The 24,578-nt window shown below is 28.8% G+C and overlaps 3 protein-coding genes and 1 long non-coding RNA gene across 6 annotated transcripts in view; 2 read left to right on the top strand and 2 right to left on the bottom strand.

The window, feature by feature from the left end:
• The window catches only part of LOC112591119, a 30,785-nt gene extending 24,218 nt beyond the window's left edge, over window positions 1–6,567 (bottom strand). The window contains exon 1 of one of the 2 annotated variants that reach the window (XM_025334804.1): window positions 6,405–6,567. The gene's annotated coding sequence lies outside the window, so the exon portion shown is untranslated. Of the gene's footprint in view, window positions 1–5,221; window positions 5,507–6,404 lie in introns of those variants that run through there. The other variant, XM_025334803.1, reaches the window with a different exon arrangement.
• Window positions 6,568–10,422: 3,855 nt separating this feature from the next.
• LOC112591131 (amidophosphoribosyltransferase-like) lies at window positions 10,423–14,833 on the bottom strand. Of its 2 annotated transcripts, none has more exons than XM_025334828.1 (9): window positions 14,743–14,833; window positions 13,856–13,997; window positions 13,169–13,290; window positions 12,946–13,094; window positions 12,519–12,774; window positions 12,226–12,432; window positions 11,975–12,102; window positions 11,570–11,912; window positions 10,423–10,784 (listed from the first exon to the last, which is right to left on the bottom strand). In XM_025334828.1, exons 2-9 carry the CDS (start codon window positions 13,987–13,989, stop codon window positions 10,645–10,647), a joined length of 1,479 nt encoding a protein of 492 aa, XP_025190613.1. In that variant the 5' UTR covers window positions 13,990–13,997; window positions 14,743–14,833; the 3' UTR covers window positions 10,423–10,644. The 2 variants fall into 2 exon arrangements, with proteins under 2 accessions (XP_025190613.1, XP_025190614.1); XM_025334829.1 differs by lacking the exon at window positions 14,743–14,833 and adding an exon at window positions 14,180–14,219.
• A 319-nt stretch (window positions 14,834–15,152) lies between these two features.
• On the top strand, window positions 15,153–17,362 carry LOC112591132 (multifunctional protein ADE2). The gene is made up of 8 exons (XM_025334830.1): window positions 15,153–15,394; window positions 15,471–15,665; window positions 15,776–15,960; window positions 16,185–16,389; window positions 16,453–16,652; window positions 16,724–16,877; window positions 16,935–17,093; window positions 17,177–17,362. Exons 1-8 carry the CDS (start codon window positions 15,373–15,375, stop codon window positions 17,341–17,343), a joined length of 1,287 nt encoding a protein of 428 aa, XP_025190615.1. The 5' UTR covers window positions 15,153–15,372; the 3' UTR covers window positions 17,344–17,362.
• Window positions 17,363–17,925: 563 nt separating this feature from the next.
• Window positions 17,926–24,045, top strand: LOC112591180. Its single transcript, XR_003114493.1, has 3 exons — window positions 17,926–18,238; window positions 22,617–23,148; window positions 23,480–24,045. It is a non-coding gene; the product is annotated as an uncharacterized LOC112591180 (long non-coding RNA).
• The last annotated feature ends 533 nt before the right edge of the window (window positions 24,046–24,578 follow it).

Raw genomic sequence — 24,578 nt, 5'->3', positions numbered from 1 at the left:
AGATAATTTAATATTATGAGCCTTTGTTAATAATCAAATCATAGATTGCAGCATGACTCAAAATCTATGTATTGTATGTGTGACATTATTACTAACGGGTATTTAATTATGATATAATATTTAATATAAAGATTTAAGTATTTAAATGTATTAATAATTTTATGGTATATAATTTATTTTCTTAAGTCTAAATGTAATCTAATTAAAATGTAAAATTAAATATAATTTATAATATCATGATATAATAATGTATATCATTACAATCGCTAATATTTTAGTACCTATGTAAAAAGCAAATCTATTATTACTTATACATAATAATATAATAAAAATAAGCAATAATTACTTGATAGTTAATATATATATTATACATTTCTGATCATTTGTAAATTTTATATTTATGCTAAACAAGAGCTTATGTTAAATAATATTTTATATAGTAGGAAAAGTATGCACTTTATTCGGCTATTATGAAAATGTAAATCATAAGGGGCATTAGGTGAATTTTTAGGCAGGCTAGAATAATCTAAAGTAAAGTGACTCGCAAGATGAGATTTTCTAATAAAGTTATAATTTGGGAAAGCTATATGCAATTTCTGGGAACTAAAACCCCTAATATTTATTTTCGTTAATTTATATTACAGGATTATTGTACACATAAACACTAGAACACATTATTCTTTTCTTTACTGTAGTCTATGAATTATATGTATATTTTTATGGTTTATAGTATTTATATGCAGGTGCATGTAATTTATAAAAACTATAATAATTAATAGAGTATCATCATACCATTACCTACCATAATGTTATGAATTATTCAAAACTGTTGTTTGAATCAACCTATTAAAATAGCCATTAAGGTAAAATAATGCGCATTCAATTACTAGATTTTTCAGTATGAGTAAATATTGTTTAGATCACGTACGAAACCATTATTAATAGACGTAACAATTTTCACAGCTCTATTATTATATTGGTAATTGATCATATTAATATATTATGATATATAATTAGGTGCATAGTATAGGTACCTAATAATATTAATATAATAATGGGCAAGAAAAATAGTAGTAGAATAAATTGGCGTATAACTATTTTTTTGTCTTAATTATAATCACTTAAAAAATCTATAAATACTGAATTTTAACACTAACACACTTAAATTTACAAAAAAGAGAATTAAAAATCAATAAATATCATATTATAATAATTATTACTTAATACTAAATAGATCTTTTAGTCCTGACGTGGTTATTGGTGAGAATGCATAAATTGTAGAGTAAACAAAACGAGTCTTTATAATATACATAATATTATCAGTGATCTGTCGTATATATTATATTCCAAACACCGAAGTGGCGAGGTCTCAAATATTTTATTCGGTATCGTTTAATTTCAAATACGACATTTTAATAATGCTGCATATTATATGCATATTTGATGCCCATGCACATTGTATAGTATAACATATTCTATTGTTCTATACTGGAATACAACCGCTTTGGTAAATACCTACACACATGTGTATTTTAATAATTTCATTAATTCATTTAGATATTTATACTACTTTACATGCGCACATCTAGTATCTACCCACATTTTCCGGGACCTCCCTCTCTACACACAATAGTACACATTGTAACTGACTGGTAACACGCATTTTTACATATCATTTAATATTATTACAATCATTTTCGTAGACGAAATCTCTACAAAATCAAATTCCTAAATAGCATTTATTATGTGTTGACCATCGTCACACCTAGTTGTCCGTCGACTTAGGCGTACCTATAGTTTATATACCATCCATGACCCATTCAAATCATTTCCTGTTTCAATTTTATCGAAGCCCAGGTAGGCCATCATGTTAACATACTTCTACAGAACAGACAATATACACGTAGATACCTACTCATGCATTATATTTATATATAATATATATTATACATGATATAATGTATTAATGTATGTATTATATTTATATATATATTACACTGTGCAGATGGTACGCGATTCTATAACGATATCAAGTACTTCACAGATCTTTATAGAACTTTCCCTTCATATGAACATTTTTTTTTTTATTTCTATCCCAAGTTATATCTTCTAATTTATTCCATAATATATATTTTATATTAGATACCAGCATTAGTTATACGTGTATACACATTTACATGTATGTGTGTTTGATATTTGATGCGTTTACTAACTGTTTACTTCCTACAATTCTTCTTCTTATAAGTTCGTATCTAACCCATATATTAATTGTTTATGTACTATATATTATGTCTATTTAATATGGTATTTATAGTATTATGTGTTATATAGTCGGCCGACGGCATGCGATTTTATCAACACCGTTGTCTTCGTCGCCTCACACGAATGCCACCTCCGCACACGGTATTCAAATTATTGACTTGCCCGCGCGCACACACCCACCCACCCACACGTTACGTTAATATGTATATATAGGAGCATTTTAGCATCCGGTGAGGGTTATTATGCATGCCCATGCGACCATGGCGTACACGAGCCGAGCAATTCCATTACGAGACACACACGTAGACAGTAAACCCAGATTCTACGACGACGACTTGAATATACGCACACACATCCGGAGAGAGACTTTACACAATGATAAAAATAATAATAATAATAATAATTATTATTATTATTATTATTATTATTATTATTATTATTCTCGCACCGTTCATCGCCGCGTTTCGATTTTAAAACAGTCGAAGACGAGGTTTTTTTTAATAGAGTTGTTTTTAAAAGGACCGATAAGCCATCGGCAAGTATCTACAGCACGGAACAAAATGTAAAAAATAAACACCCAAATGCAACACGATGCTATTCACTCACATTTAGACATACACACACACTCGTAAAATATACGCACACTTTATGTATAACGTGTGTATAGTATACATGTTATAATAGAATAATAGATACCAACTATATATATATAAACACACACATACACATACACACGACAATACCATTACGAATTCATCATCGACTATTCAACTGTTCGGCGGTAAAGTATATTATGTATATTATAATAGGTACGTACCTACATGAAACACTCGTGCATTGTACGTAGAGCGAAAAAAAATTACAACGGCACAACAATATTATATATAAATATATATATATTATACACCTATATACTTACGTATATAATAATATACGTCTAAAAACTTTGTTGTATTTTTTTCGCGGTGGGCGTATTGCATGAGCGTATATATCTATATAAATGTGAGTTATATTGGCCAACTCTTGTCGTTACATATATTATACGTATATATAAAATATTATTATTATTATTATTATAAATATAGTAGGCATGGGTTTTATTATTATTCGTTTTAAATATACGCGCGCGAGAGTTTCTCCTGTGGCCCTAACCTGTACGAAGTGCGTGGGCCGTATAACCTGAATGGCGAGCCCACTACACGTAGGTACAGTGTACACAATACAAACTCGCACGCACGTACACACACACATCCTTGGTTCGTATAACACAAAAAACCTTCGTTCGAGTTTTTTTTCGTCATCATCATCATATCCAGCTCCATCTCTTGTAGAACGCCGCACAATCGCGCCTCTGCTAACGGTATATATCTATATGCGTATACGCGCGTTTGTCACTCATCCGATGGAGGTGCGTCGTGTTTTTCCGACACTATATATTCCTATCTATATATATATATAATGTTACACACATACCTACACTGCAGACAGTAAATAGTATGATTAATTGAGTCCGGCGGTTGCAGTTCGCTGCTACCGTGTGGTCAACTGATGCTGCACAGTTTATGAGACTGGCGTACATGTCTTTATACATATTAAATGTATGTATATATAATATTTATAGGTAAGTAGACAGTTGATACAATACGTAATTATATTTAAATTTTTACGGACGTTAGTAAACACGCGATAACGGTGTGTTACGGAAGTTCGATCTAGACATTCAAATTGTATTTTTATTATGATTTTTATAAATAATATTATTATACTTGTACATAAAATTATATACTTAAGACATAATGACTTGTATAGAAGAGAGCCGCGAGTTTGAGTAAAATAAATTGTAAACTAGCTGTTTCGAAAATTTCGATAATTTAGGAATGAATGATGGTACTATACTACTATGGTAGCTGTATTATGTTAATATGGATTGTACTTGTACACTAGATTCAAATTCAAAACTATTATATAGGAATATATAGCTGGTTAGTTTCAATACACTCACTTGATATAATTAATTTTATAATATATATTATAACTTATAAGACATAGTCTGAAAAATACCTTTTGGATACGACTAACAATAGTATAGCAATAATTGCCGCGTGAAACTATGTTAAGATTTATTAACGCTATCAGAATTGATAATGATAAAAAAAGAAGGTTCCAATATATTATGCTATAATAGAAACACTCTCGTCTAAATGTCACATAGACCGGGTGGGTTGGAGGAGAAACTCAGAAGTTCGTCCTACGGACTGTGTAAAGCAAAAACGTGAAGGCGTGTGATTTATTTGACATGCGTTCAGCAAACATATTACAGCCGAGTAAAGCTGCACAGGTACGAGGTATTCAGGAATATATATATTATGTAGTATTAAATTTAAATTGTAGATAGGTGTATTGTAAAAATAAACCTACGTTAATGTGATAAAAAAAAACTTATCTTATGTTGAAATCGAATTTGATCGATGCATATTTGTTTAATCGCATATCTACATCTAAGACAAATCTTTACACCAATAATATTATTTTATTTTATTATTTTATTAAGTATATGTACCTATACTGTAGAAATATGCATCATTCGTTTCATGATTAACAGAGCTAAAATAATCGGAAGAAGTATAAACATAGTATAATAATTAATCGACTTTAATTATTATTAAATAATTACACAGGTGTACTTTCATCAGAAACCATTATCCGTAACTATAACCGTATCTACCTCAGAGCTATATATTCTTTACAGTATACACATTACACATTTTCATAAATTTCATGATCTACCGTTCAAATCTTTTTATTATGCATTGTGAAAAATATGTTTTTTTTTTTTTTTTTTGTCGAAGACCGTTAGGACGACGACAACGATATTTTAATGTTTTATACTCTGGTATCTGGTTGTTATTACACATATTTTATTCTATAAATGTAGTTACACAGATCATTTGGTACTTACGTGATTACCGGAGATCACGTGAACCGTATAAGTAAATCGTAACAAGCCTTAGGGGTAACAGCAGCGGCAAAAATTGTAGAACTCGTCATTTCGAGTGATCTTGCACAGTTTTATCGATCGTCAGGCAAATAGGTAATAATAATGATTTATGAAACGAACCACAGCGATGTTTTTTTTTCTCGTGAAAAAAATTAAATTCATATACCGTAAAAGCAAAAGCACCACAATACCGCACGCGACCAACGACCGTACAGAACTGACTGCGGCAGCCGTTTTTTAGCACACGCGGTGACGACGCGCACCGGATAAAAAACTTATACAATACAATATATACGTATACAACACCAGGCGGGGCCTCTTCTCACCGCCACCGCGACAGACCAGACAACCTACGAGGACAAACGAGGCTATGTCGAGCCCCGTAAATTGTATGGATAATGAACGAGATATTTTACGTTCATTTATATTTGAATTAATATAATATGTAGGTACAATTATTATATACCTGTGTGCGGAATACAACGCGTTTACTTCAGCAGCAGCAGACATCGAATTCAATAAATAATTCATTTTCGAATATTTTGTAGTCGTCACGTTAGTATATTATAAGGTTTTTTTTCACTGTTCACGTGACCGACCTCCCCGAACGAAATTTTCCATCTACAGATCCTATTACTGATTTATTTTCATTAATGCTGTTAATGACAATTAAAAAAGACCGACGAAACATTCACGAACGTAAATCGTATTACAACATAATAATTTATACATTTTACATTTAAAATTTATTACTACATTTTCGACATAGACCCTTACCTACATTAAGACAGTCAGATTAAATTTTAAGAAATCCGGGACACCAAAATTATAAATTATTTTATATACTTTTTCCTTTGTCTTTTTACTACAATACGGCTGTGGATTGTAGTCCTATACAGTATAGATAATGAGTTATAATGTTTATACAATAGACATTACCCGTTAATGGTTAATTAGGACATTACGTATAAAAAAATATTAAAATTAATCAATTAGATAAAATATCTTAATTTATTTAACACTTTCTGATGTAAACGGCATAGATTATGAATTACTGTATGATACACAAAAATAGAATCACGAGCGGATAACAAAAATTAATTTTCAGTAGGAATCGAACCAAAAAAATTGTTGTAAAACTTACCAGAACGAATCAATGATCTTAAAGCCAACTTATGTTTTTGTGTCTTGAGATGATCATTTAAGTCCGATCGTTCACCATGATTTACTGAAAATGTTCTGTAGCAAGTTATACACTGTACCTTGAAATCATCAGTAGGCTTAATTTTTTTAATAACTGGTAAATAATTTTGCTATTTCTCATTAAAATGACAGAAACTTTTTAGTGACAAAGTCACTAAGTAAAACAAATAAACAAAATACAATCACGACACTATTAAGTTTTATACTTAAAACCACGTAAAAACCCGTTAGTAAACTTTACAGTCGCACAAAAGCAGCATTGTCGGCATATAATGTATAGGTACTGATTACTAAGTAGTGACTACTGGAATATAAACTAATAAACTATATATCTATAAATTATAATATTAAATACATATCCCTCGTAATCGCAATTCTCAAAATTCATAACATGGTTTTCCCGGACAGTAAATGTAATCAGAAGTTATAGGCAGTAGATTGGCTAAATTTAGAAAGCGTTTATTACTGTCATTGTCATACCTGTCGGCCGTCATACGTTTCGACTGTTCCGAGTGTTCCGACATTCGTTATCAAATATCGTTATAATAACCAATATTTACGATTAGGTTTTGTTCAATAATAAAACCAATAACCAGGTAAGTAAAAGAATATTATGAAAACAACTTTAAATTCTTTGACATTACTTTATCCGGGACGCTGAATTTGTAAACATAAGCAACTCTTTTTTATTTATAAATATTATTTATATACATTATAACAAAATGCATTTTTACGTTAATATTACGCATGTTAAAATTTTTAATCTACACTCTACAGTAACAGTGTTGTACAAAGATATCAAAAATATTTAGATAAAATAATAGATAATTTATTGAAATTTTTTCTAGACAAGATAATACATAATACTTAAAATATTTATCTAGATATTATAGATAAAAGATAGCCAATCCTATCTATATGTATAAAAAACATATAAATGATTAGGTCTAGACTCTAGATTAGTGATTGCTGATTACTGATCAGTGACTTAAAACACAATAAAACTATTTCAGGTATACTGGAAACAATAAAATTACGATCTATATAATATTATACTATTTAATTATTCAGAACATACATTTTATTGATTATTCTAATAGAAACTGAGCTAACCATCGTCACAAATATATCAAAGATATGTCAATTTTTAATTAATACAATTTTTAAGTCATAATCATTTAAAACCAATACAAATCGTTATTTTCAATTTTCACATTATACAATGAACAAACATATTTATTTATGATAAAATAATTATTCGTCATGTTAAGCTTTTGATTATATCTACTTTAACATAAACCAACATAAGTGATAATAAGACCTCTTACCTCCACATAAATCTCAACTAGATTCAACACGGTTAATCTATGTTTAAACACCATATGTTTTCAATATATGAGTAAAATATGGTTGAAATATTGAATCTAAAACTTTTCAAACTAGACGGATATTGTATTCATTTCATAAAAAAATGTATAATTTGTAACTTGTAAGTATCTGGTTTATGTGTTTATTCAGCTTAATATTTATTGAAACAACGTTGTAATATACCTAATTTCAACTGTATTTTACAAATTTCTTTGAATTAATGTTACGATTATTTGTTCGAATTTCAAAAGTCATTAATTCAGTTCGTCGGACAGAATAATCGACAATTTGAACTCAAGACCTACGATGGAGAAGGCAAGTGCTGGAGACATCATTAGTATGGTTAACGATGATAACCAGCCGACCGTAGTCAACGAATGTTTGTCAACCAGCTGCAGAACCAAGGGATCAGTGATTACTATGACCAAAGTAAATGATTAAACATTTGTTACGAGCCTTACCACAAGGCGTTTCGCGCCGTTTATTCCCCAGATTTAGACCGCAGAGTGCAGACTGGTATAAGTTGCGGTCGACTACACCAGCACTATGTAGTATAGACGCCCGAATCCGACTAAGAAGTGGAGTTATCGCGAAACGATATAGATGACGAACCAGTGATCGACGAATAGCCTAAATTCGAAATATAGTGCAAGATTACACATTATCTACATTTTTCCTGATTCTAGTCAATTATCTAATCACCTACCTTGGTTATAGTCATCACTCATCACTAATCTGCAGAGGCTTTTACTACGTCGCCACTAAAGCTTTGGTACATCTATCGGCAGGTCGTGTCCTCCATCAATCCGTAGATGTCATTTTTAAAAATCCTTTTGTTAGGTATTGGATTTTTCGGTGGTTGTAGTTTTGGAAATAGCGTAGGTAATGTATAATCTTGGCTTTGAGTCCCAAATGTTGCCCATTCGTTCTCTATTGTTCCGTAGCACCTCCACTTTTTGGTCGAACATCTAGGGCCGGGGAACTGCAACTTATACCAGCCTGCGGTACGAGTCCGGGGAATAAACGGCGCGAAACACCTCGTGGTAAGACTCGTGTCAAATGTTTGATCATATATATCACTAACCTCTTGGTTCTGCAGCTGGTTGACTAACATTCATTGACTACAGCGACTGATCATCATCGTTATGTCATACTACTGGGCACTGATGTCTGCACCACCCCACCTTCTCCGTCGTAGATGTCTTGAGTTCAAATTGCCGATTATTCTATCTGACAAATTTAATTAATGATTTTTTATTGTTTTTCATGGTCTCAAACGACTCAAACCAATCCTTCTTTTATAATCTTAATTTATTCTTAGACATCATTGTTGTTGTTTTCAATGTAAATCTTTGCTCTTGCAGTTTGACCGGCTTCCACAGATCATTTTGTTTGACCATATCTATATAATATTATGAAATCATCATAAATATAGCAACCACGTTATAATAGTATCTAGTAAGACGGTCATAAGTCATAAGTCATAACTAATAAACAATCTGAATATTGAATAGCTAATTCGTGATGATAAAAAAGTTATAAATTTGTATACAAGATATTCATAACTGAAAATATGCTTAATGTTTAATGATTAACAATTCATCGGTACATCGAATTGTCATATTATTAAATTTAAATGTTTAAGATATTTCATAGAAAAATTATAAGGTTATTTCGATTTGTCAACTTTGCACTTATGCGAAACAAATCATATCATGATAAATTATTTTATTACATATGAATGAAAATCGTTTGAAATTAAATTATAATAAGATAGTCGTAAACTAATGAAACAAATCTACTACGGTTTAATAACGAACACTTATTTCATCGAAATTGCTGAAAAACTTTATCATTCTTTTTACCAGCAACATTCGACCTCATATTAATGTATCCATGTAATGTACTAAAGTCAATTATCAAACCACCTTCAGTCTTTGTGACAATATTAAATAAAGCGTGGAGATATTGCCCATACTAATTTTTGGAACATCGTAATTATTGATATATAACACATTAATTGTAAACTAACAAAATTGACCAAATTAGTACTTTGTTAGCTTCCATGGGTGTCCATAAAGTAAATAAATTAACCCGATATAATATTAAGCCAAAATTATAGTTTAATATTAATTGCTATAGTTGTAATTCATCCACGTATGTAAACTGAAATTAAAATGCTGAAATATCTAACTCTTTCTAAAAAATCGAAACTTGTGACAAACGATTCGTTTTTGTTTACAAGAATTTTCAAATTATCCCATCAGTGTACATAGTAATATTCCATAGATATTCAACTTCTGATTCCAAGGTATAACCTCAACATCTTGAATAATATTACCACTAAAAAGTAAAAAATTTAAACAATCAGTAAATAATAAAAATTCTTTATTCATAAACCTTAAATATAATATATGTATTATATATTTTAGAAGCTTATAATTAAAGCTCTAAATAAAAAATATTGGAAAAAAACAAATTACTGTCTTATTTTTGACAATCAGTTTAAAAAAATACATACATATTATATAGAAAATATATCATGTATATTCATACTTAAAATAACATTTTGATCTAGTTATTTCAGATTAAGAAAAATTAAATAAAATGCAAACAATAATAGCTCAGAAGACAGATCATAAATAATTATTTAACTTAGGTAAATTATCAATACCTTATTTTGAAAAACTTGAGAAACCTATTAACTTCATACAAAAACTCAAAATTCTTAACAATTATAAAATTACAAACTTTAAATGCTCTTATTTAACAAAATGAATTACAATAATACTTAGATATAGAATTTTAAACATTTAAAAAGTTAATTCTTCGGGGTATTCTCCAGTAAGACATGCTGTGCAATGCCCAACTTCAACAGCACTTTTATTTGGCATTTTTTCTGTTACTGCTTCTTTAAGTCCTTCCACAGATAAATATGCAAGGGTATCAGCACCTACAAAATATTATTACATAATATGTTTTAAATAATTAAGTAATAAATAGTAATAGTACATTTCATAATATTAGAAGATACATTATTGTCGCATGATCTATGAATAGAACTATGTAAGGTTCTGTAAAATGAAAATACAAGTGTGCCAAATTTAAAAAAAATAGTGTATTAACTATTTTATTACACATTTTACTAAACATTTTTATGAAAATAAAAAATGAATCATTATTAATTAAATTCAATAAAATATTGAATATTATTTAAAATTTGTTATAGTTATATTATGATTAAAAATGATGGTTTAATACATTTTCTTCAGCAAACAATAATCCAATATGTAGTGTTGAGATATGTACTCAAGTTTAAGAGGGCGCAAAACCAACATATATTATTTACATCTTACAAACTGAATAGCAAATTTAAGTTTAGTAGAACCAACTTTGTGATATTATTTTCAATACAAGAGTAAATTTTCCAATTATTAACCTTAAAAGAAGTATTATCTAAGGTACCTTAAAATCTTTTATTGATATTTTAGTTTTAAAGTGAATTATATCTTACAAGTTACTAGTGTATAAAATATTACAATTATAAAATTATTATAATTCACTTTTGAATTGAAAAATTGAAATACCAATAAAATCTTAAGTTTAATAATTTTAAGCCAATTTATACTAATATTAAACCTATTAACACTACAAAATTGATTCTGCTGAACACAAATTTGCTGCTATATGTTTTTAAGAAGATAACACAAGCAAGTTAGGTAATTTTAATACACTTACCAATATGTTTAGCCAATTGTTCGATAGTTAATTTATTAGCAATAAGTTCGGCTTTAGTTGGTATATTAATTCCCATATTACAAGTAAATTTAAGAGGAGGAGAAGCAACTCGTATATGAACTTCCTTAGCTCCAGCATCTCTCAGTAATTTTATAATTGGCCCCATTGTGGTTCCTCTTACAATGGAATCATCAATAAGAATTATTCTTTTGCCAGCTACATTTTCAACAATAGCACCAAATTTTTTAGCAACACCTAACCTTCTTAATCGTGCGTTAGGTTGAATGAAAGTTCGGCCTACATAACGATTTTTATATAGCACTTCTGCAAATGGAATATTGGACTGAAAATAGAAGTAAACAAAATAAACTAATGGTTCAATAAGATAAAATCTTAAATACTCACTTTCATTGAAAACCCATGAGCTGCAGCAGTTCCAGATTCTGGAACAGAGCTAACAATATCAGCTTCAACCATACTTTCTCTGGCCAACACAATACCACTCCTCAATCGTACTGAATAAACCATTTGTCCTGCAATAAATAAGCATATACTTTTATTTTAAACAATTAACCAATAATTTAATTATTATTTATTTTTATAATGCATTGAAAATAAAAATAAATAAAACATTAATGAATTTATTTCATTTTTACCTTCATATATACTATCAGGTCTTGCAAAATATACATATTCAAAAATACAAAACGCTTGAGGGCGATTGTGAGGTCGACCCATCACAGATACAGTATGAAATCCTTCTTTTGTAAACTCTACAATTTCTCCAGGATAGACGTCTCTAACATACTTAGCTCCCATTGAGAGAAAACCACATGATTCAGATGATACAACCCAACCTTCTTCTGCTCAAAAAAATAGAAATAGAATCTTAACTTTTTTTATGGTTGCATATAATTTATAATAAAATAAAAATTTAAAAAATGATTACCTTTATTTGGTTCAGTTAAAGACATTAACTTTCCAATGCAGAGAGGTCTATTACCATATGGATCACGTACCCCAAATATCCTATCTTTTTCCATTATAACAATTGAATAAGATAATTTGGTAAGTTCCATAAAATGTCTAATACGTGCTGGCCAATCAGGACCATCAATTTCAATATCAGGAGGATTCAAACATAAAGCTTGTGTAATTAGTTCACTATCTGAATGAGTTGAAAGACCAACTCCTCTTGCTAATACCTAAATATAAAATATATATATTTAAAATTATAAATGCCAATAATAATTCAGTCATTCAATGTCAAGTATACTGAGCTAATTTTAAAATATGATTGACTATTGAAAAGCATTACATGAAATTATAAATGAAAATTAACAAGTTAATATATGCCAAAACAATGTAATATTTACCATACGCCTTAATCTTCCAGCATTAAATAATTCTCCATTATGGGCAACTGCTAGAGCACCATGAGCAGAATGAACAACAAAAGGTTGACAGTTGACTTCTTCAGAACCAGCACTAGTAGAATACCTTGTATGTCCAATTCCAAGATTACCTACATAATACAATATAACTTTTAAGTAGTAAATAATAATTGATCAGTATATTTTAAAAATTGATAATTATTACCTTTGAGTTTTTTTACTGCTTCATCATTGAAGATATTACTGACCAAACCCATACCTTTTTTAACATTAAAGTGTGTATGGTTATCACCTTCACTCATAGCAATACCAGCACTTTCTTGGCCTCTACAAACATTTAATTTATTTATTTGTATCATATATTTTTTTACTGCATTATACATATTAGGAAAAATAATTATACATTTGAATCTCATAAAAAAATCTTAAGTTTAAATTTAAATTTGTGTATAACAATAAAAGTGCAAGATTTCTCGCCATCAAACAGCTTCCTATTAACACAAACTTCTATTAGTATCTTATGCAAAACATTTCTTAACTCTAGCTAAACAGAGTTTATGTATTAAAGCTTATAAGTTATTTACCTAATTTTAAAGTGAAATATAGTAATTTTAACTAAATATGTAATTTTTATGAACAAAATTAATTAATCTATTCAGTGATCAGTATAAAATAATGAGCTTTGTAATTGATGGGTTACAAAAATGTTGTGTAAATAAAATTATGTTAAAATCACAAGCCAATTAAGCTATTTTGTAAGATGTAGATAAAAGATGTATTGTATGTCACAAATAACTAATGCACAAAAGCCTTTATAAATTGTAAAATATTAATTAAATTATAAATCAATCACTGCATACATCATAGATTTAAAACTAAAACATAAGATTACCGATGCTGTAATGCTAATAATCCAAGACAAATAACTTGGGCTACATCTACATCTGTTGGCCATGGATCAGAAGCTATACATCCAAATACACCACATTCGTGGCGCAATTGCCTATCATCTTCTTCGACAGACATATTTGACTCTAAAACAAAATAAAATAGAACCTATTATGTATAAAGTGTGTAAATTTAAAAACTTATATGTGTACAATAAATTAATCTAAATAAAATAAACTATGTTTATATAACAAAATAAATAAGGAATGGTAACGAGTTTTTATAATTTAAATTATATATAACAAATCAAATTACTATGTATGCATACCAATTATTAATATTCAGACTTATTAAATATAAAAAATGTTAAAATAATTAGTTTTGGAAATTTTTTTATGAACAATCAAAATATGTTGAAAAAACAAAAATTTTAAGAAGGATAAAATTAATAATTATCATCAATGGTCTTAAAACATAAGTGGACTTCAGTTTTTATTTTTTATGGGATGCTTAATATTATTTTATTATGTAATATCTAGTTTGAATATTTATTACATTGACCCATGTAGTAGTAGATGAAGGAATAACAATAATAATAATTGTTACACATAAAGATAAAATGGACGGTAAGTCTGTGTAGACCGTGAACTAAGAGTAAAGATATCAAAGTTTATCAAGGAAAAGAAATTGACGTACGAATAATCTACATGAACATAGATAAGCTACTCGATAATGATTTATAAAAATAGTTACCACGAAATTAATTAATTTTAATCGAAAATGAATGATGAATAATCTATTATTAAACAATCATTAAGTTTTAAACGACATAAATTATAATTCAAATTGAAATAAACCAATAAGAATAAAATTAAGTAGATAGGTACTCACACGAAATTCAAGATTTGAAACAGTTAGACGAGAAATGCTCAAAGAGAACTGGCGCAATACTTCAATGATTTCCGGTTAACTGATACTCTAGTCCAGACTAGACGTATCTCCGGCACTCGACTGTGGTAGTGTGGCATATACGACTTTAAGTCTATTACACATTTGTGTTTCAAATTTTTGATACCCGTTTCTACTGTTTCAAGCACGTTTTTTTGTTTACGTTTTCATTCAGCCGCCAAAGTCCAAACCGGTTTGAATCTTAAATACATTAAACGATTTTTAGGTTAGTTGTTATCAGACCGCAGCGCCGATATTAGTCGTTGAATATTGGCGGGATTCGGAAAAGTTTGGGGTTATAAACTTATAGTTGTTTTGAATGTTTTGATGTTTTATGACCATAGTGCCGAAGTCGAGTTGGTCCTGCAATCATCGTCGTGACGTCGTCCAAGGTTCAACATTCCAACACTCGTAGACCAAAAAACAAACTTGTAGTTGTAGTACATATTTTATACGCTAGCCCGTGATCTTAACTTGTTGATATTCAACTTTAGTCTTTAATAGTTCTGAAGCTCTCCGATATCTCTTCCGTGCGAACCAATTCATCTTTAAAAAAATATTGACGTTTTCGAAATGGCCAAACCGCAAACTAAAGGTGATTATAAGATAGATTATTTGGTTCATTTTTCAAAAAACTTGCTAACGTTTATTTCACAATGTGATTTATCTAGGTCTAGGTATGGGCGAGATAATCATCGAGGGAAAAACTAAAATTGTTTACGACCTACCTGACACAGGCAATGTCTTGATGGTGAGCAAAGACAGGATAACTGCTTGGAATGGCGCCAAGGGTGATGATATGGAAGGCAAAGCAGCCATATCTACAACAACAACGACAGCTGTATTTAAAGTTTTACAAGATTTAGGTAGGTACTATATTATATTTACTCTCAGGTTCTTAACATATATTCAATTTTTTAATAACTAAATATGTACCTATATTGCATATACCTATTCATTAATCTTTCTGTTATAGGGATAAATACTGCGTTTGTTTCAAAAAACGGTTTATCTGATAATACATTCATCAGCAAAAAATGTTCTATGATTCCAATTGAATGGGTATCTCGTCGAATTGCTACAGGATCTTTTCTAAAACGTAATCCAGGAGTAAAAGAAGGTTATAAATTTACTCCACCCTTGGTGGAAACTTTTTTCAAGGTATGCATTAGTAAATAATTAACTATACTTAATAGCACTAGTAGTTTCAAGTTTAAAATCTTAAAACCTTAACATATCAATGAATGTACTTGTATATTTATTTAAATTTAAAAATTGTTAGATTAATTTAGTCATTTAAATATATTTTATATTTAAGATTTAATTTATAATATTTAATTAAATTTCCTTGCAAAATTAATTTGTTTTTGTGTTTGTTTGAATAGGATGATTTAAATGATGATCCTCAATGGTCTGAACAACAGTTGCTATCTGTAGAATTTAACATTGGAAATGTAAAAATTGGAAATGCTGAGTATGAGATAATGAGGAAAACTACTATATGTGTATTTGAAGTGTTGGAAAAGTTATGGGCATCAAAGAATGTTGCTCTAGTAGATATGAAAATCGAATTCGGTGTTAGTACTGAAGGTATATTATTATTGTCAAGAGTTGAATAAATTAAAAACACCTATTTAATTTATTTTATTACAGGAGAAATATTAGTAGCTGATGTTATTGACAATGATTCATGGAGATTGTGGCCAAGTGGAGACAAAAGATTAATGGTTGACAAACAAGTATACAGAAATTTAAACACTGTCACAGTTGCCGATATGGAAACGATAAAAACAAATTTTAAGTGGGTTGCTCAACAAGTTCAAAGTTTTTCTCAAATACAATCAAATGGTTTGGTAAGAGTTTATTTTTAGCCTAGAAACATATTGATACTATGCAAGCACATTAATTTTAATTGTTAATAAAGGTTGTGGTTGTTATGGGTTCATCTAGCGATGAAAGTTTTGGTAAAAAGATTGCAGATTATACAAAAAATGTATTGGGTATAAATACTGAAATTAGAATTGGGTCAGCACATAAAAGTACTGAGTTTGTTTTAAAAATGATTGATAAATATGAAGGTAGTATTAAGTAAATTATTTAGTAAATATATATTACTAATCTTTTAAATATTTTAGGTCTACATATTCCTGTTGTCATAATTGCTGTAGCTGGTCGTAGTAATGGCTTAGGTCCAGTAATAGCTGGTTATACTAATTTACCAGTTATAAACTGCCCGCCTTTAAATGCAACCAATGTTAATATGGACATTTGGTCTTCATTAAATGTTCCATCCGGTAATAAAAAATATTTTAATATTATATACTTGCACCATGTATGTATAAAATAATATTTTTTTTTAACAATTATTCTTTAATAGGTTTAGGGTGTGTAACTGTAAGAGAAGAAGAAGGAGCTGCTTTGGCTGCAGCTCGTATTATTGGATTGACTGATCCTCTAGTTTGGTGTAAACTTAAGACACAACAGTTGGAAAAATATATCAATTTAATAAAAAACGATCAAGAAATTGTTTCAAAAAATGTATAAGCCTAATACTTAAATATTTATGAACATTACTATATTTTATCAATGTTATTTTTGTTGAATTATTACTTCACAATTTAAAACTAATAAAAACTTTAATTTAATAAAATTAAGAATTATTTATATAATTTGTTATTTGCTAGTTAACTGATAATACTTTATTATCAGTTGTATTACATATTCACATACTTTTGTTTTCCTTAGTAAGATTATACATATATTCTTGATAATTTATTTAAAATTAATTAGTTAATTTTATCTTGTAACTTTATAAATATGTTTCTTGGAACTAAATTTTAGTTATCATCTATATTATTATCTACTTCATGAACCTTATTTTAATTGTTCTTACGCTAAGAAATATAGATAATTTATAATTAACACACAACATTTTTGATTAAAAAGCTTACTACATTATCAAATAATTTTAATTTAAAAATAATCAATATTTAGTATCTAATGGTTGAGCAAGTGATTTAAATTAATTATTTAAATGATCATCATTTTTTGTTTTTATATTAATGATTTTTAGATTTACAATTAAATCTGATAGAAAACTTTTTGTAGTACAATTAAATTCAATAATGTTGATTGCAAAAGTTTACTCTTGCAAGAATTTTTGTTCTTTCTTGAAAATAAAATAAATTTAATATTATAATAAATGAAAATACAACACTTGAATCAATTAAGACATTGAAATAAACATCTTGTATTTGAATATTTTATTGTTAAACTATATGATAATGTAACTTTCATTTTCTTTCATTTATCTGGATCAATATTTCAAAAAATAAAGTTAAACAGTACCGCTCAACTACACAGGTATCAAGTAGGTTACTGACATTTAGACGTGGTAAATTCAAATTCAATGATATATATCATTTTGTATAAAATAAACGTAAGTATAAACAATCTATCGACCTACATTATTAAGTATATTAAATATTTCATAATATGTTTTTTTATTTTTTTATTAAGTAAAATAATTGATCTTAGGTAGGTAGAAGTATTAGGTTAGTAGATATAAAATTATGGTACAGTAGATTGAATTAATTGTATATTATAATTATAATTTTAACACATTTGTAATTCATCTAACTAAATTGTTTTTTCCATGATTTTGTATTTGAAAAACTGTTAATGATTTTCTCTATTTCTATCTTGGAAGTTCATCATTTTTCTATGTTCAATATAGAAATAACACTGAGATATTCTTAATTTATAGAATTGCACAAAAAATGTTTAATTAATTCAAGTTTAGAGTAACTTCTATCTGCACATACCATTGTAACAAAAATTATTAAAAATATAAGGTAAGCACCTATAACATCAATAAAACTTGATGATAAATCCACATCAATTATATAAAAATTAAAATTCTGTATGGTCATATACAATAGTTTTATCACTAGTATAATGTAGCTTTAAATATTATAATTGTCTTGTAAAATTAGATTGAACATCATCTACATACAAATTTATAAAATCGTCATTAATATTTTAGAGTAGGTACTAGGTAGTATACCTAATCTTTATTTTGTTTATTAATGGTTAATAGTGTTATTTAAAATTTTAAACTACTAACTAGTTTTATAGTGGATTTTTCTTCAAATCGACTTTACAATTTTATTGAAAAAGTATAGTATCAAAGATAAATAAAAATACTTTTATTTTAAAATTTTGTTCAAAGTTAAAAGTTTATATAAAAATCATCAAACCTTTTATTTGCAAATATTTTACGTACTAAATGGAATGATACTGTTATGCGTGGTAAAAAGGTTTTTTTCTTTTTGAGGGCCTCTCAAATGGCCTATAGCCTCTGACTTTTTTTCAGAAGGTAATCGGTGGCTCCTGACTTAGGTGTATAAAGATCTGTAACATATCAATTCAATTGTAAATACCTGCCTATATATAATCTGTAATAATAATTATTCCTGAATTTTAAAATGAACAAGTCTGTACGGTTGTACATCATTTTATTGTTAAAACGGTTTAAATGTAGATACAATAAAATATAAAACTAAAAGCAATAAATATATTAAGTTAGGTACTATAAAATATGAATAACGATAATTTTTATCAGCTAATAAACAATATGAATACACGATAATCATAATATACTAATCACTATTTCTATGCTGGTTAGGTACTGGTTTCTCTACTTGGTCGTTCTATAAATTAATAAATACATGTGCTCGAGTGAATTGTCTACCGTTATTACTTCGGTTAGTCAGCAGCTAGAATAATCTGAAATATCAATGTTGAAGACACAGAATCTGTTGACTCTAGCTCTACATGGGTCACGGGTGTATATATTTTACACCATATTGCTATACAAATTGTACACTATTTTATTAAAATATATTTATTTATTTTGATATTTATGAAATTTGATTAGGTAAGGTCAAGTATTGAATGATTCGCCTTCTGGTTGATCAATCGTTCAAAACTGGATAAGTTGGTTATAGGTATAGGCACTAGGCAGTACGCACTAAGTATACCCGTTAAACCTGCATGCAGCAGTGGTGGCGTAACGACCGATAACGAGTGGTGCACTGGTGCAGATGCCCCTCGAGAATTATAGCTATAAAAAAATCACGTATCTATGGTCAACTATAACACTAATTTTCTAATAATTAGAATAATTTTTCACCTCATATGGTAACTGCTTACACTAAGACCACAGATTCTGTATAATAATGTAGTATTGTGCAGCCATTGTAGTAAAACGTGACACTATATCATATTGTTTGAAATAGTTATTGGTGAAAAACTTCAGGAAGTACGGTTTTTAATATAATTATCTAAATTAAAATGAAATACTATATGTTTTATAGTATGTACAAAAAAAATTTTAAAAATTCTTTTTGGTGGATATTATTATAGGTACTTATTTTGAAAATAAAAAGAATTTAATTAATATTCTCAAAACGAAGAAATTTAATTTTAACATACCATCTATTTAACATCAAATTATCTTGAGAGGACGATACACAGGAATTTGTTTTCTCCATCTGCAGACAATTACGTAAAGATGTACGCTCAGAAGATCAGGTTTAGGTTCGTATAGTTATAGGTAATTTATAAATTAAAGTGAATCGACCTATAATGAAACTTGATGGTATAAGAACATTTTCTGTGTTATTGTACGTGGGTTTTTTACAAAAATTAACTTTTTTAAGTGAGTTATGAACATTTTTAATTTATACTATATTTTACAAACACAAAATTTGCTAAAAATTTGAAATATCGTAAAAAACCCACATACAAACACTGCAGATAATCTTCTGGAAGTTTACCAATTGCGCTCTAAACATTTTAAGGTTGATAGACCAATAATTGCGCTCAAAACATTTTAAAATACTTAATTAAAACTTATTAATTAGTTATAATCATATAATAAATTAATACACACATCGATTGTTTTGCGAGTATAAATAATATATGATATAATGAAAATAAATAGTAAGTAATGGCTATCATCAACGTGTTATCTTATATATTATAGTACATTACCTATATATATATTATGCAACGAAACAATATTAAACTAATAAATATCCAACGATAATGTAAACTTATTTTCGTCTATCACTCAAATTCATACTTATATGATTAAATACGCATAATAATTAAGGCTAGGATAATATAGGATTTTATATATTTTTTTTAAGATTTACAGAATATAGCTTTTCAAGCACAAAATGTGATTTAGTCATCTACGAGTTCAAACATATAGTTTTTATTTTGCATTTTTTGTACTTTTTTTAATTTGAGGTCATTTTTATACTTTATTGAAACCTGGGTAATATTTTTATAATTTTTTAAATAGATTTTTTAAATGGTCGCTATAAATTATTGTATAAACATCAGGGGCGTCATTTTAGGTTATTTTTTAGGTGTGCGAGGTTTCAAGTAAGCCATTTTGAAATTTCACCAGGCCATATAAAAATAGAGATATATATATATACGTATATGTACACATTATCCTACTTTTAATTATTATTTCCATACATCTCATGGACCGAATCAATGAATCAGTATATCATTATTGATAAATGTCAATATGAAAATTAAAATACAATTTAAGAAGATTTAATTTTGAACATTATCTCAGCAGGGCGTAGGCCAATAAGTATATTATTTTAAAAGTAAAGGGTGAAGCCGCACACCCTGATCCCCCCCTAAATGACGACCTTGATAAACATATAAAGATACAACATTATAAAATAAAATCGTAAATATATTTTCTAAAAATATTTAATATTTCAAAATACCAATCGTTTGTCTAATATAAAATATACTCATTGCCCAGTCGTTGGATTAACCGAGTTAGTACCGATAATAATGCTTGATGCTTGATTACGTGTTATCTTTATCAATTTGATATTAAATTTAAATTTTAGTTTCACAATATTATTTTATTTCAAAATATATTAATTTCAGAACAAATGAAGCTGGCCATTATATCAAAAGATGAATTTATTTGTATACTTAAAAATATAAATTATTATTTAGTAATTAATTAATATAATTATTTTTTTTCGAGCATTTTATATGAGGTAATTTTTTCTTATTAAGTCATAGTTTTTTTTATTAATTTTTAGGTTTTTCAAGTCATTACAATCCTAGTCCTAGTAATAATAATAATAATGTTTCATAAAATTCCCGATACGTTATAAAGTATATTATAAGTTATAACCGTAACTTAAACCAGTAATCAATTGATCCATAAATTAATTTTTAATTTTTAAGCATTTTTGTGTGTAGATTGTTGATGTCGATGTTGATGAAATTAGATTGAACAACAATATTTTCATATTTGAAGATAGGAAAATTTAAATACAAGCGCAAATGGTACACTGATCCTAAAATATAATATAAAGAGTGCAATTAGTACACTGGCTCTAAACAAAAACCTTGTTTTAGGTGCAATATATTGGTCCATGCTCAATCTTCTTACTATCAAGCTTCATTATAGGTCAATTCTGCACTCAAGTTTTTAAACTAACGAAACTAAACTTATCTGCTGAACGTAAATTTGCTATGTTATACACTTGTAAGAGTGAGACAGAGAAAACAAATGTCTTTTTGCTTTTATACTCTTTTAACTATAGATATGCAATAATTTATAAAAATTATCAAAATATTCTTTTATCTATAATACATACACTTTTTTTAATGTTTTGACTTTTTTGTTTTATTACTAATTATATATTATGGTTCTGGCGAGGATGTTGAGTTAACTGTTTATATGTCTCGATGAATTTTGATAGGTTCCTGCATGTTAATTCTTGTGAAACCGCGGGTGGGCTGCACTACCTATACTATTCAGTGATTCGTTCAATACTACCGCCGTACGTACAGACGTCTAACATTGTCTCATCTATCATGTCGATTACGTAGCGCCAGGCACTGCCCAAGATCGTTGACTGTTGGTTGTTATGTTTGAGGCTACGCAAAGCATCGTCTATGATTGGTTATAACTTATAAGTTATAATAACGCTTAGAGTTTTAAGAGATCGCAAGGCGATAATCAATGACGATTGTTGTATGCGACGGTCGTCGATATACGTGATACAACGTCCAGCGCTGTTTGTGGTTGATCTTCATGCGTCACCTAATGTTGTCATTTGTTATTGGTCAGTTCGTACGTGATGGTGACACCTATCATGTTGTTGCAATATTGCCGTTATATGGATCCACGCACCATCATGTCTTACGAATTAGCTACGATGTCTCACTGTATTCGAAAAGCTAATGTATTATGCAGCGAATATTGACTCAACAATAAATGATAATATTTAGGTAAATAGTTACGAATTTTACGCTTAAAAATAATTTCCGAGTGACAAGAATATAATATATATATATAAATAATATAATAAATATCTATACATAAAGTACAATATTGGCTATTACGTGCGGAGTGAACAATTTAACATAACTCATGATTTCAGAAAACATTAAAATTTTAAAAATATTTCTCCCATACAGTATGTACAATTGTACATAATTAAGTATCGTAACAAGATATTTTTGAAAAAGTTATATTTTATATTCTATTTTTTACAATCATTTTATTTTTTATAGCTTTTGAATTACTTAAAACAAACTTCATTTTTTTTTTTTTTTTTAGTGAAAGTACTAAGTATACACGATAAGTAATCGATAAAATGATCGCAGCAAAGCTTTACCCTTACATCCACGTGGTGCTGCAGACTGCAGGTAACAGAATTCTGGTTTCGGCTAATGAGAGAGACACTGCAGAAGGAAAACTGTAGGTATAAAACCAACACTGACGATCAAAATTATCGACCAGAGGACCAACATATCGTCCTTCACAACTTCCAACAACAGCAAACCGAAAACTAGGCCCAGGACCTTGGAACGCAGAGCTCAAGCACAACCAAACCTACACTTTAGTAGGTACTCCCATCCGAAATTGCCACTCAGCGACCGGCTTACTCCGGAGAATTAATAGGATGCCCTGCATGGCTGCACAGCGTACGGCTGATTATCATTCGGGCGATCTCGATTGGACAAGATAACGGCGCACAAAATGGGACGCTGTACAGCCCCGCTAACAAAATGCCTAGAACTGAACAACACCAACATAGCCAATATAAACTACTTATGAAAAATTTTTTAATAAATTTTCAAAACTCAGATATATTACCAAGAAATTTTTTATGAATTTCTAACAATTTAACAACAAAATAGTTTAAAAGTTTTTGCAATTTTAAATTGTGCCTAAATGTTTTTAATATTTTTATACAGATTTAACCTAACCTAATGAATAATTTTTTTATTGGTATTTATCTCATGCTTATAATTTATAAATAGCTCAAAAAGAGACAAAATATTTTGAAAACTATACCATGAATTTAAAATGATAATATATATATCAACCGCAACAAAAAAGACGCCGGTTCCTGTCGACCTTCCGGAGAGATTTCCGGAGAGTCTTCAGGACCATGTGTTGTGATTGTGCGTCGCCGCGCTACCAAGATAGGGATTAAAAGCACCCTAAGGGGAAAGAGACCGAAAGCGCACATTCGTGAATGACGGTATGTTTATTTATATCACGTTTTCCGTAGTCGCGTCTTTCAGGCGGACGTGTTGTGGCGAACATAGGTTGCGATGCCGGACGACATTTTTATCGAGACCGTCCGACTGGCTGGTTGGCTTTGGTCGTTGGCGCGACGGATGCGAGGAGGCGACAATGACAACAGTAG

This window comes from Melanaphis sacchari, unplaced genomic scaffold, assembly GCF_002803265.2.
Source record: "Melanaphis sacchari strain LSU unplaced genomic scaffold, SCAv2.0 Contig12_pilon_pilon, whole genome shotgun sequence".
Lineage (NCBI taxonomy): Eukaryota > Metazoa > Arthropoda > Insecta > Hemiptera > Aphididae > Melanaphis > Melanaphis sacchari.
Note: the sequence above shows the minus strand (reverse complement) of the source record. Positions and strands in the feature narration are given on the sequence as shown.

Coding starts and splice junctions, on each gene's coding strand:
- LOC112591131 (XM_025334828.1), bottom strand. CDS start 13,989: ATGTCTGTCGAAGAAGATGATAGGCAATTGCGCCACGAATGTGGTGTA. Junction 13,291..13,855: donor TTATTAGCATTACAGCATCG/GTAATCTTATGT, acceptor AAATGTTTGTAG/AGGCCAAGAAAGTGCTGGTA. Junction 12,775..12,945: donor CTGGAAGATTAAGGCGTATG/GTAAATATTACA, acceptor TTTTATATTTAG/GTATTAGCAAGAGGAGTTGG.
- LOC112591132 (XM_025334830.1), top strand. CDS start 15,373: ATGGCCAAACCGCAAACTAAAG. Junction 16,390..16,452: donor ATTCGGTGTTAGTACTGAAG/GTATATTATTAT, acceptor ATTTTATTACAG/GAGAAATATTAGTAGCTGAT. Junction 16,878..16,934: donor AATGATTGATAAATATGAAG/GTAGTATTAAGT, acceptor TAAATATTTTAG/GTCTACATATTCCTGTTGTC.